General features: G+C 42.8%; 1 protein-coding gene across 1 annotated transcript in view; it reads right to left on the bottom strand.

The window, feature by feature from the left end:
- TEAD4 (TEA domain transcription factor 4) overlaps positions 1–13202 on the bottom strand; it is a 36845-nt gene extending 23643 nt beyond the window's left edge. Inside the window, exon 1 of the mRNA XM_071433031.1 lies at positions 13068–13202. Within this exon, the coding sequence (XP_071289132.1) occupies positions 13068–13074 (7 nt within the window). The 5' untranslated portion in view covers positions 13075–13202. The remainder of the gene's footprint in view (positions 1–13067) is intronic.
- Between the last annotated feature and the right edge of the window lie 729 nt (positions 13203–13931).

Raw genomic sequence — 13931 nt, 5'->3', positions numbered from 1 at the left:
CAATAAACTGTAGTCAGGCCTGGGAAACTGGGAGGTATTTCCATAAGTGTGCATTTAACTGTTTGTCTTTGACAACAGCAGCAGCAAAAATTGCAAAGTCCTCTCAGGCCATGTACTTCACCAAAAAAAACTAGTGGGAGGGGAAATTGTTGTACAAATTGCAGATACTGGATACCAGTACAGAAATTCTCTAGAAAGAAACTCTACACAGAGATCATTTAACTGTGGATCATCAAAATTTCCAGTTTTAGAATTCACTTCCCACTTGCTAATATCTCTCATACAGTCTTCGTATTCCAGAAGTGTGTCCCCACAGTCAGGTTAAAACAGAAAAGTGGCAGATTATGTTAAGGTAATAAAGATACTGGTAGCACAAAAAAGAAAAAAAAAGGAAAAAAAAAAGAAAAAAGAAAAAAAAAGCCCAAACAAAAAACCACCACCAAACAAACAGATCACTCTACAAAGACATTCATCACAGGGATTACTAAATATAGAACTATGTAAATTGCCAAGCCCAGTAAACTGCAGCATGGCAGTATTAAATTACCATGAATCAAAACTACAAGAGAAGCAAGTCCTAAATGTCTTTTGTGTTTCTTATCAGTAGTTAGATGTAAGCAGGTGTAATGTGGCTGGAAGCCTGTATGCTCACAGGCTTTGGAAGGCACCTTCTTTGTTTCACAACCCGGGCTGCAGGGTCAGCAAAGACCAGCACTCCTCACTTGGCTGGAGCAGGCAGAGCTGTCACAAACTGTCAGATGGTTCATTTTTTAGAGCCATGTAAAGTGTCCCTCAGTAATCTGATCATATGTTGTGTTCTTAGAATAACTCCCGCTGAGGTCTGCCATGGTCACCAGAACCTGCCAACAGTTGTGACTCCTCTGTCGAAACCGCGCATTGGGTTTCACGGAGCTCCAGCCAACATTCCAACCGTGGCACAGCACCTCTATCCTCCACAGAGCCTTCCCCTGGGAAGCATGGCACCAAAAAAAAAAGCAGTCAAGAGATACTGCCTTACAGAACATTCTTTACCTCTCATTCTTAACAGATAATTTTCCAAGGGCAGCAATTTGGCTCCCATTCAGTCTTACACTAAATTGCAAAATTTTGCATTCAATAGTTATGCAGGAAGGAACTGCTAAGAGAAGTGAATAAGGAGGCTTTTGGATTCTCCATTCTACACCTGTGCACCTTTGAATATAACTGCAGAGAAGTGTCTTCCTGTAAGGAAGAGGGATAATCAAAGGGAATTCCCACCACCACAGAAAGCATTTTCCAGTCCTACCTCAAAGCTTCATGCTGACTTTCTGTTAGTAAAGGTATATTAATTTTTCTGCCTCTCATAAGCAGTATCTCATTAGGACTTAACACTTCCTCACACACCTGTTGCCAAAGAAAGTGAGATCAAAGAATTCAGTGATCAAAATCCTTTCAGTGGGAAATGGCATGGAAGTGTCATGTTTCATGGAAATGGCATGTTTCTTGGCAGATTCAGTATCTTTCTGTACCCAAAGCAAACACTAACAGCTACCTATAAGTAGTTCTATAAGAGAAGCAACTATCCAGCTGTATCCAGTGAAAGGTTTATCAAAGCAAGGTCAAGAAAGCCATCTCAATTCTCATTTCAATCTCTCTGTGTCACTTACTGATATCTCCTGGGACATGACTATCTCCTTGAACTTATTTAATTAACTGTTTGTTACAATCAGCATAAACATAATGAAATGTGTGCATCAGACAAATAAATCTAGACAAAAGAGGGAAGGTAAGGACACCTCATCTGTCCACCAAATGTCAGTGTTTCTCTGTGCATACAAAGCAAAACCAAGTGCCAACCAAGTCTTACCAAGTCTTACCAACCAGTCTTACCAGACAGACATTTTGGACAAAAGCAGTGCGGTTGCATGACCATACAGGACTAACTGCCACTGGGCTCTGCCCCATCCATAGCTCCCTCCACAGCCTTACTTCCCATCTCTCATTCCACTGTTTCCTCCTCCCAGCTATGCTAAATGTCTTCCTGGACATCAGCTGCTCCAGAAATAGGTCTACATGTGCCAGAAACCACATTTTTGTCTTTTTGATGGTTATCAAGATGCACAGACATCCAACTTTTACTAATATAATAATGTTTTAATGCTACCTTTATTAAGACTTACTTTTCATCATAAACCTTGTTTTTTCACCAGAGCCTTGGTGAGAAGATTTTGTTTGGTTCCTCTACTCAGGAGGCAATATTAGAACTTAATACACCACTATGACCATCACACAGTGATCATTTCCCATGACCATGGAAAACCATATTGCATTTTATGGCACTGACCCATCCTATGAAGACATCTTTGACCCCACCAGAGCAGAACTTCAGCGATCAATAGTCAGGTTCGAGTTTCCATAGCAGAGTTACACACACCAATGAGTTTAATATTCAGCTGGAAGAAGAAAATTTCCTCACTCTGATAATTTATTCCCTGCTTGAATTTTCTCAGGGTGAAACTTCCACACAAAGATTCCCTGAGCTCATGCCCTCCCTACAGTAAGGGGATTTTGAGATAAAGAATCAAAGAAGGATAGGCCAGTATTTCTGAAAAACATCAAAACAGCCAAAGCCTGAAAACACAACATTGAAGAGATTAGCACCATCACAGTCAGCTCTTCCCCAAAATACCAGTTTTCATCATTTGACTGTGCAAGTTCTGAGCTCCTTCCTCTTCTGAAATGAGAAATTCAAAGCTTTATTTGCTGGGCAGGATGTACCAGTCAAGCCCCTCACATGGCAGTCGGGTGATTCATCTGTCCGAGGTCATAAAACTCAGTTGTCTCATTTACCAACTGGTCTAAACACTGAAACCCTCTCTTGTGTAAAAGGCCTTCTGCTGGAAAGGTGTTTACCCCTCTCCCTTGCCACTGCACAACCTAAATTCAAAGCCAGAAACACAAACAATGCTACCACCATTTAGAAACTGCTGTTTCTTGATGATCAGTTTAAGATGCTTCACACAAGGTATATGGATGGGGATAATAATTATAGACCCTGCAGTTTTGGAGAAGCCTCTTACTGGTTCCAAACAAGTACTGGACATAAATGAAAAGTCAGTCACCATGGGTGTAGTTAGAACAAAGGGAAGAGGTTTCCCTCTCCTTGGCTGTCATTCCTCCTCCTGCAACATTCCATCAACTCCTGTGTGCAGCTGTAGCAACTAAATTCATGGGAAAAGGGGAGGGGGGACAGGGGAGGAAAGACTGACATGCACCATTCTAATTACCAATAATGAAAAAATAAAACTCCCCATCCTCATATGTATTTTGTTGGTTTTGATTTGTTTTTCCCCCCATCAGCCTATTTTTAAATGGATTGGTGAACTAGTTCATTTTGCAGTCACATTAACCACGGCAGTGGCACAGCAAAGAGAACAGAGGAAGAACTGGTGCAGAACCTCTTAAACCAGTTTTGCCACCAGAGACACTGTAGCCTGGAACTGTACTCCACCTAACCCTCACACACAAACAGGCTGGTAAGAAAATGGGCAAGGCACTTCCTGTGCCTACATCATTTGTCTAAAGGCTAAACAGCGTTAAACTGCCTCGTAATTACTGCCCCAAGGGCATGTGAAGTTATTCCTTGTAAAGGTGAGTACTTTCTAAGGCACAACAATGTACACAGGCAGAAGTCCCTCCCCATCAGCCTAATGGGAAGCTCCAGGCAATGCAGCTCTTCACCACACCTCAGTCTTTAATAGTGCTTTTCAGTGCATAAATTGAATGTCCTCATCAGCTGTGTTTTCCCACATTATCGCCTCAGGCCACAGAAATGTAAGTTAATCCATCCAATAAGTGCTCTTCCATATACACGTTAAGGGCTGCAAAAGGAGCAGAGCTGGGACTTGTTCTGGTACTTCCCAGGGTTAAGACTGATAAGAACCCTACAGAAAGTGTTTAGATTCAGTTTGGCTAGGAAATCTCACAATTACACCAAAGCAGCTGCATATAGTAACACGAGTCCTTCATATGCCAGGAAAGAGCCTGAAAGAGCCAATATACCTGAAAAAGCCAATAACAATCCTACATGGAAAGGCATGTCAAACCAACAGATTTCAGTCTCTTGGGACACCTGAGAATGACCCTATTGAGGCACTAAGACACTTTACTCACCAAGGCCCCGGTTCAGAGAAACTTGACTATTGAGGGTAGCACTGAAACCCATCCTTAAGTGTAACAGCATTTTCCAGTTATCATCAGTCCAAGTTCTACATTCCAGACCTGGACATCTGCTAAATTCTTCTTTAGATCAATAAGCATCTGCTCATTTCGGTATCTTCTAATAACTGTGGGGCATTTGAAGCAATTCACAGTGATGTTGCCCTAAGGGATAGCAAAAACTTAAGCCTTTCTACTGATTTTGTGGTCAGCTGCCCCTGCCAGCAGCAAGAGTACAGAGTTTCTGGCAGATTTCTGCCCCACGTGCTCATCTTGTGCACTTTCCAGATGACAGGCTGGTCAAGACTGGTCAAGCCCAGATGAGTGCTCAAAGCTTCAGCTACAACAGAAACTAGAGCTAAAAGGGGTCTGTGAGATCTGTGCAGTCGCTGCACGACCATGCAGTTCTCATGGCAGCTGCTCTGGTCTGGCTCAGTCCTGTGAGGAACCATGACTGCTTCACTTAGCAAGGAGAGAAAAAGAACCCAGAGACTGTTCTTGCATTATAGAAATAAATGAATACTGATTTTTTAAGTGGAATAGCTGCCACCACTCAATTTCAGTTCATAGCATCATGATTTACAGTGCACCCATTGCTTGTGATCACTTTAAGCCATCAAGTTAAAGAATCAGCAGAAACAAATGCCTGGACACTCCTGAAAAATGTGGTTGCCTTTCCCCTTCCCTCCCTCTCACCAGGACTGTTCCAAGGGTGAGTTCAACTCTAATCTGGCAGAAATCTGTCCAGCTCATTTTGCCAATCTAGTTTGCTATCAGTTTAGCAATCTAACATGTATCCACGAGGAGTCCACTAGAAACTGATGTTTGCCTAAAGAACAGGAGCACAAAACTGGAAGCAGAGCAGGGGAGCAAGGAAACAAGACTAGCAACTCCCTCTTTTCTTCTGCTGTGAACTGTAAGGTCATCTCACCATTTCTGAAGGAAATATACTCTTGGTCTCAACACAACAGTTCTACACCATCCCAACATTATCAAGAATAGTTGTTAAAGATGTCACACTCTGTAACAGATGAAAAGAGAATGTGAACAGAAAAACCTAGCAGAAAAACAGATTAAATAATTGCATAGTCACCCAGGGACTGGTCTGGGTAATAGCTGAATTCTGCCAAGATCATGAAAATTCCTTACAATGGCTTGTGATATTCCCTGTTCCTTCCCACCCTGCTCTCTTTCTTCTAACACCAGCACAATTCTCTTCCAGATTCTTTAAGTACCTGTTCCCTGACTGAGTCTACTGTGTAAATCTGATAGATAACTGGGCAACCATGATTCAGGCAGGAGAGCAGGAACATGAGGACGACAAAACTATTTAAGCTGCAGAGATACCTAAAAATGCACATGGATCCAGAAGGGAATTTGCACAAATCTAGGTGCTTGAGCTACCTGATATACAAAAACTTCTATATCTAGATTTGTCAAATCACTTTCCAACAACTTTAGCCATAAAGGATCAGACTAAAAATGAACATCACAAGTACAGCTGGCTTTGCCTCTGAGCCCAGGAGCAGATGAAATGATTTTTGAAGGTCTTTCCCAGCACCATTTTCTATCATTCTGCAACCAAAGCTGATGATGCCATGTTTATAGGCAGGAATGCTCCTAATCCCCAGTCAGGGTTGAAAGCAGCACTGAACTGAGTGCCACACGTGCTGCTGTGTGTTTCCCTGCAACACTGCCATGCTTAGAAGCCTGCCTGAATCTGCAGTGCTTGCAGTCAGCAGCTTGGGCACTGCTATTGGGTTACCTCAGCAAGCATTGGTTACACTCCTTGCACTCCTGCCCACAGACTCCTGGAAAAGCATTTGCAACTATTGTACAAATCAAACCCAAGAGGAAAGAGGAGTGATTCTAAAGGCATTTTACATGAAAAGTGTCATTTCCTGTTCAAGAAGCCAGAGGCAGAGCAAGACTCTGGCTGTTTATGTGCATGGAGTGAGACTGAGAACGTGAAGGAGTACCCAGAAGAAGGGTCACAAGTTCAAGGTGACAGCAATGAGCAACAGCTGCTGGCTATGCACCCTTCAGCAGCAGGTGTACCCAGGCCCCAGAGGTTTCAGTCAGCTCTGCCAGTGACCAACAGATTTACAAGACCATCTGTCTGGGCACAAACTGCACACAGCCTTCCCAGCTTTGCTGCCCAGATCTTCACCACACACAGACAATACAGGGCTTGTTATGGATTAGCTAATGAGCAACTGTTTAGACCAATAGACAGCCCTAGTTCTCCTGTGCTCATTATCTGGATCCTACATGAATGAGAACACTGCTTGTTCTTTTGGCTGTAAAACTGGCTTTTTCTGAACAAGCAGCTTCCCTTCACTTGGGGTGCTAGAAAATGGAAAGGTAATGTTGTCTCACTGGTTTTGTTTAAGGAATGCCTCTGAAAGAGACTTTAAAAGAAAGTTCACTTGATAGGTTTTTCATACTTGCACTGAAGAGTTCCTTTTTTCCTAGGCCGGTGTCCACACAATCTGCATATTGACATTATCAGCTCTGTCCATGTATATGCACACCCTTTCTTGAGAAATGCTGTCATCCTTCTCTAGTCAATGTTTGGCTAATTGACAGAAGACAAACTCTGAGAAAGCACTCCTGGAATTTACCTAGAAGTCTGCTCTTTTTGTTTCAGACCGAAGGAAGGGCTCCTGCAGTCAATCACTTAAATAAACATGCTCATGTCACAAAACCACAGGTAGTATGAATCACAATACTAACAATTGACAAAAAAATGCAGACATTTACAGAGTAAAGCCACCTAATGTCCACTGTTCTCTTGTTTCCTGTGTAAAACCACAGCACTTCCCATCTGGAATCCTCCTCTCATTCACAGATACCCGTGTGCACATGCAGACACACCAATCTCTGGGACTAGTTCCACAAATACAATCCTTATAGTTTTCTCTGATACAATTTTAAAAGCCCCCAACAACAGCACTTCCACTGCAGCCTTTCATAGGAGAGAGATCCCTCAGCACTGAACACCATGTTGTCCTGAAACCTTTGCTGATATCCATCCTATATTCTCTCTTTCTCCCCCATTAATCCTAGTCATGCTCACATGTTCCACATAAAATCCCTCTCCCTCCTAAATGTTAACACCCTTCAAATATTTTTAGACTGTTATTATGTGTCCCCCCACCCTCCACCTTTCAGTCATCACTTAGCCAAGCTATGTATATTTAGCTACTTTAATCTTTCCTCCTAAATCAGTCCCTTCAACCCCCAGAGCTCAATGTTAAGTCTGGTATGCTTGCTCTTCTCAGAACTCACTCCATGTTTTTGAGATCTTTCTGGTAACGTGTTTGCAGAAACCTGTCCAGAAGATAGCTTTACATGCACTTGTTTTAAAGAGAGAAGAAACCCAAGTCACTGGGCACTATTAACTTTCATTTTCCATATCTGGTTTTTGTTCCTGGATTTTGAATTCTATCTGAATTTTTAAGTATTAATGAACATTTGGTATTTTTAAGAGCAAATTAACAACTGATAGTATTGAAGCCAGTTGTGAAAGAAGAAAGTGGGTTTTAATATGTAAAAGAACACTAAGGCTTTTTAAAACTAAACTTTTCAGAAAATCACTGGAAATGTGTAAAGTTATCCAAAAGAAGAGCAGATGCAAAACAATAACATGCACTGAGGAAAAAGGATGAAAAATGAAATATAAACAGTCTCTAAGTTAAGAGGCAGATGAGTGGATACACCTACAAAGCAAAAATCTGGCCTACTAAATTATAAATCAGTTAAACTGTACGTGTTACTACAATGCAAAAAAAAAAAAAAAAGCACCCCAAACCAAGTGCCTTTCCGACAATATACCACTCTGTCTTAGCGAATTACAAAAAATTTTAAATTTTAAATTTAAATTTAAAAATTAACAAGTCAGAGGAAGAGCCATAAGAGTTAATGCAATGTTGCCAATGAAGTCACTTAAATGTGATGAAAACTCTGTGGCTGCAGACATATACAATGGGGAAAACGTAGTACTACACAGCTCACTTGGTTTTTAAGCCTGACAGATAAATATGGGACTACAAAGCTGCTAAAAAATCAAAAGGGACAGGAAAAAGTTGTGCCCTTTATTAAACCAACAAAATGAAGCCCCCACAAAAGGAGTCACAATAATTTTGATAACATGTAGTACTCAATAAGATTGCTACTATATTTATGTTCAGTACTAAGCATGTTGAGGAAAGATGCCACAGCCAGTACTATTAACTGCAAGAAGATTCCTGGTGGGTTGGTATTTCAAAAGTGGCAAATTTCTCAATACTTAAATGCTTGGAATTAATGCAAAAATATTTCTTTTCATGCTTGCGTGGAGAAAACACCAGTTAAACTGACATACAGCTTAACACAAAGAACCATAAACCTGGCTTACAAAGGAGATGGAAGGAAAAGCATGAGAAACTCCAGCAGAAGTTTAACCCACTGCTCATGTCTCCAGAAGTCTGGCTTCGTCTAGCTGAAAACAAAGAACCAGAGCCACACAAAAGCAAAGTTGAAAGATGACTGAGTGAAACAAAATCTCATTATTAAGCAATTCCAGAAACATTACACCTACCACAAGAGGGGAGGGCAAAGTCTGCATCCTGACCAATTGTCCACTAATCCAAGTTTTGTCCGTCTTCTAGTGTTTAAAATACGAGATTCCTTTTTTCTTCCCAAATCATGGGATAAAGGACCGTTCTGGAGTTCACTAGGTCATAATAATGGAAGGGATAGGAGCTTCAGAAGTATCTCTCAGAGGGATATCACAGCTGAAATAGAAATTTAGCAATTACCTGGAACATTCAGTTCAGTGTCAACTGAGCACATTCTCAGCATGTTTTAATAGATTTGACTGAACCATCACCAGGTAAGATGCTAAACTATAATACAGGAGGAAAGCATTTGAAGACTCTCACCTTGTAGGTTTTATTTTAAATAACAACCATGCTCCTCCCTCTCCTGAAGAAATGTTTATGAGCCAGGACAGGCGGTATATGTTTTATGCCTCTTTGGATTTATGCATTTGCTTGTCAGTTCTACTTTTAGTGACTCTTTGAGGTTGGAGAGAACATTAAATGATAACTTAGCCCTTTGAGATAAAGGCATTATCCTGCAAATTTACCTAATCATTTCAGAATAGGTGTGGGAGGAACCACCTGTGACCTGGCAGCTTTTAGCATCAGACTGACCTTTCATCCTATCTTAAGTCATGTTATAAAAGCAAGACTTTGTGGTCCACTGCCTGCTCCAAGTTTTAACTAGTAACATGGTTGACTGTCCTGCTTCTATCTCTCAGCCTCTAAGCTTTGGACATCTCTTAAGTATTTCCTATCAGCAGCTCACAAACAGATGGCACCAGCCTAGGAGATGGATGACTGCCCCCAGCTGTCGCCCCACCCTGCTCAGCACAGAAATGGCTGAGCTGTTGGAAAAGCAGCTGCCAAACTACTGACTCCTTCAGAACAGCCATCCAACAAACTGCCACCAATTCTAGACCCTCTTGCAAAAAAGCGCTCCAAGCCAGATGTTCCTGCGGTGGAAGGGAGCACTGGACAGCTAAAATAATCATTAGGTTTTTTCCAAGATCTTATTGTCTCTCTTGTAATGTCAAAAAAGGTATCATTTTGCAAATTACCATGTCTTATTTCTCTGCTCTCAGTAATGTTGGAAGACCTGGTCTATTTAACATCTCCACGAATATCTCACAAAGGTACTAAGCTTTTTTCACTCTACTCTCTCTACATCAGTACTGAAGATGCCAGGAGACACCCAACACCTAATTCTGTGACAGCTTGTTTAGTACAAATGCTACAGGTATGGCTTCTCCCACAGAAAAAAATCGTTGGAAAACATAAATGACAGATTTGTAATACTGTACCCCCTCAGTGTTCTAGCAGGCAGGACTCATAAAATTATTCTGCAAGACCTTAGTGGTACCAGAAGTCATCAGAGCAGAAAGTGCCCCACACTCAACACAACGACTAGGAGAAAGGACAGCATTCCATATCACAGGAGACAGCTGCTTGTGCCTTAAGCAGGTGGTCAGCAAAGCCTGCTAGAAATGCAGTGAGGGCTGGCACCCAGAGAGGGGTGTGCCATCAACTCAGCCAGGATGCTGCCTCCACGCAGAAATGGAACATGTCTAGTATGGAAAAAGATAACGAAAAGAAAGGCAGCAAAGGAATCAGGACACAGATTATTAGTGTACAGAGAAGAGCTTGGCTGACTTTGGAGTGAAGAGGGAATAGTGTTCACTCTGCAGTCAGCAGGGCTGCCTAAAGAGCTGTAAACAAGCCAACTTTGAAGAGGCATGGCAACATGAGCATGAGGCCTGTGTAGAGGCTGAAACACAACTTTCTGTACAAATATAAATGCATTTAAGCAAAATAGCACAAATTCTTCATATTGCCTCAGTACACTTCAGCTAAAAGCTGCCAACTTTGAACTGACCACAGGTTGCCTCACAAAAGATGAGAGGCATATAAATTCTGAGACCTGGAACATCTTGCCCATAACCACATGAGCCACTCCTCAGTGAGAAACAGTGAAATGGTTCCAGTTTTGTCAGGGGAAAGGGGCATATAGAGCTCTCTGTAACACCTCACCCCTTGGTTCAGAGGGCTCTGTGCAAGTCAGTCACAGGGTGGATAAATAACCATCTATTCAGAGGCAGGGCCAGCTCCACAGCAAGCCTGCCCTGTTCCACAAGCTGGCTTGTGAGCACTGAAGATGAAATCAGGGGCTATATTTATTCTCCCTGCCCGGTCATATCTTTCTATAGATTCCCAGACAGGGCCCCACTTCCTTGGCCTGGATCCTGGAGACGAGTAAGCAAAGGAGGGCATAAATCAGTGCCCGGGTTCTGTCAGGAGCACACTGAACCAACCATCCCCACCAGGAACAGGTGCACTGAAGGCAAGCAGGGACACTGTCCCATTTGGAATAGTGGGGGAGGGCTTGCAGAAAAGCTCTTTATTTCTTCTCCCTGAGCCTACCCTGAACCTTTCACCCTGAAAGAGGGTTATTTACCTTCTGCAGTTCACCAGTCCAGTCAACTAGGTGTGTTCCACTTAACACCAATTCATGCTAAGTCAGGCCCAGCCAAGTGTCACTGGCTTCTGTATTCCTTTGTGCTTCACTTTTGCTCTCATTTCTTTTCTTGTCTTTCACTCTCTGCTCTGACACATTCACTCCAAAGCTGAAATACTTCAGGGGCAAAATGTTCAGTAAATTAATACACTCTTAAAACACATCTGTAATTTTTCAACAGTCATTTTAAAAGTCACCCATCATGAAAAGCAGTGCAGACATAGATCAACAAGAGGCGTGTCACTAGTTCATGCTTAATAACCATGGGGTGGATTCCCAGGTAATATTTTAGTCTGAGTAACATTTTAAGCAAGCATCAGTCCCTAAAGAAGCAGTCTTACTTTAGCCTCAGTCATGGTTGCTCATTCCCAATCTCACCATCCTTTCTCTGAATACCAGCACAAGATGCGGGGCAGTACCAAAATTAAAGTTCACATCTTTTCCCTTTTCTGGCCATGTTAGTTTTAAACTGGATTAGTTCCCCAGGTGGTTCCATAGCAGAATCATAAAAATGTCTGCAGCAGCTCAGAGCAGGAATTGATGTCTGCCTGAGAATACTGGCCCCCAGATTAGCCTCAGGGTGATCAGCCTTACCCAGCCCCGATTGCTCTTCCCAGGTACAATGATGTGTGTACCCAGTAAAACCATCCACTGCAGATAAGGCCGAGTAAACAAGACCCCACCCACGCTCCCACAGTCAGAGCAATCCATTCCCTTGCTCGGGGAACAATAGCCTGATAGGTGGACAGAAACCTGGAGAATTACTTGTGAAGTGCTCCGTAGGAAGCTCCGGGGCATGCACGGAGCATCCCGTGATGGGGCTTGTGAAGACAGGCAGATTCCAATGTATGGGGGGGGGGGGGAAAGCAAGCACCGACTGGGTAGAAACAGGGCTGTCTTCCATAAGATCCTTGCTAGTGTTTGGAGAAACTCTCCACCTTGGGACCAAATGCTGGGTATTCAACCTTTGCTTTGCATTTTAATCACAGAAGTACCAAGTGGCTTCTTGCAATTCTCACCTAGAGAATCCAGGCCAGACCAGCTTCTGGTTAACAAAATCAAAAGAAATTTTAACTGTGGAAAAGGTCAAAAAAAACCCAATTCAAAAGCACGTCTGCCACGTATACAATTGACTTCTGCTGTAGCTGCAAGCCAGAGCCCCTCTGTACTCAGGGCTGGGTATCTAGTTAGCTAGATGAGAAGAATCCATAGGTGAAAGATACTTGTGCCAGGGCTGTGAGACGGCAAACTACAATGAAAAGGAGTACACAGAACCTTCCACCCTTAACATCTGAAAAGTGTAGGTAGTTAACGTGTAGGTGTTTGCACAGCAGCAGAGCCATTCAAGGGTTCAGGAGCTGAGCTTCTGTCCTGTAGCACCAGACACGCAGACCATTAGCTGTTCTTACCTCCAACAAGAGCAGTGAAGACAGCAGCAAGAGATACCATAAAAAATAGGCTTTGTCACACATATATTTGTATATAAAGATTTATATATAAATAAATATATATGTTTATATATAAAGATTAGTTCACTTGCATGCTCAGCTCTGAGATCTACCTTATGGATAGTCCCCTGAAAAAGATACCTATAACTCTTTCTGCTTCGTGAATGCCACACCCATTTTCCTAAATAAAGATTCCAGGCAACCAACAGCGCCAGCCTGGGAACGCGTGAGAGAAGGGAATTCTCAGAGCATCATTTGGGGCAGGGGACAGGCTGTCTGAAGCATTGTGTTGTGACCTCTCTCTCTCTCTCTCTCTCTCCTTACCGTACATCTTGCCTTCGTCGGACAGGATGATCTTGCGGCGGCCGCATGGCGGGTAGATGGCTAGCGCTTCCTGGAAGCTCTGCTCGATGTCCGGGCTCCACACGCCCTCGGCGTCATTGTCGATGGGTTTGTCCAAGGCCTCGCTGCCCCCCGAGTCGTTGCTCCCCTCAGGGGAGGTGGGAGAACTCCACTCGTTGGAGGTAATGGTGCCAGCTAGAAACTCCAAGGTGCCACGCGGAGGAGCAGACTCAGAACCTGCAAGGGCGAGCACATCCCACCGGGCAGTTAGAAACCCTCCAAGGACATACTAAAGCAAAAAAAGCGGAAAAAAATCTCAGTTAGGAGGGGTCTACTCAAAGTTTATCTTAAACGATAACTCAACCACATGTTGGGTTTTTATTTGTGTTGAGATGAAAACATTTTCTACAAATCCTTCTGAAAAACAGCCTGCTCCAATTTTTCTTTGATTCATTAACTCTGTCACTTCCCAGTTCTCCTCAGAGGAGTCTTCTCATGTCTTTATCTCCTTTATTTCTTTCTCCCTGCACTGTCACTGTCCATGTCACTGTTATTTAACTTTCCAAAGCACACGTAGAGGGATTCAGCCTGTGTGAAAGACTAAAGCAGTGATGAATTATCCAGTCATCACTGAGCACTGGGATTGAAATTTTCTTAGATACTGTTTCACTGGATCAGAGTTAGTAGTTGGTGTCACTTCTAACGCTGACATTTCTTCTCAAGGATCAGCTGTGCTTTTAAAAAGCCATTCCTGGAGCCAGACAGTTTAATGCAGTGTCTTCCAAAGCCCAGCACCATACCCTGGCAGGAGCAGAAGGCACCATGAGTACAGGGATGACAGCACCA

This window comes from Agelaius tricolor, unplaced genomic scaffold (assembly GCF_023055355.1).
Source record: "Agelaius tricolor isolate 1412-34295 unplaced genomic scaffold, bAgeTri1.0.p SCAF_9, whole genome shotgun sequence".
Lineage (NCBI taxonomy): Eukaryota > Metazoa > Chordata > Aves > Passeriformes > Icteridae > Agelaius > Agelaius tricolor.
This window is presented reverse-complemented; position numbering and strand designations above follow the sequence as displayed.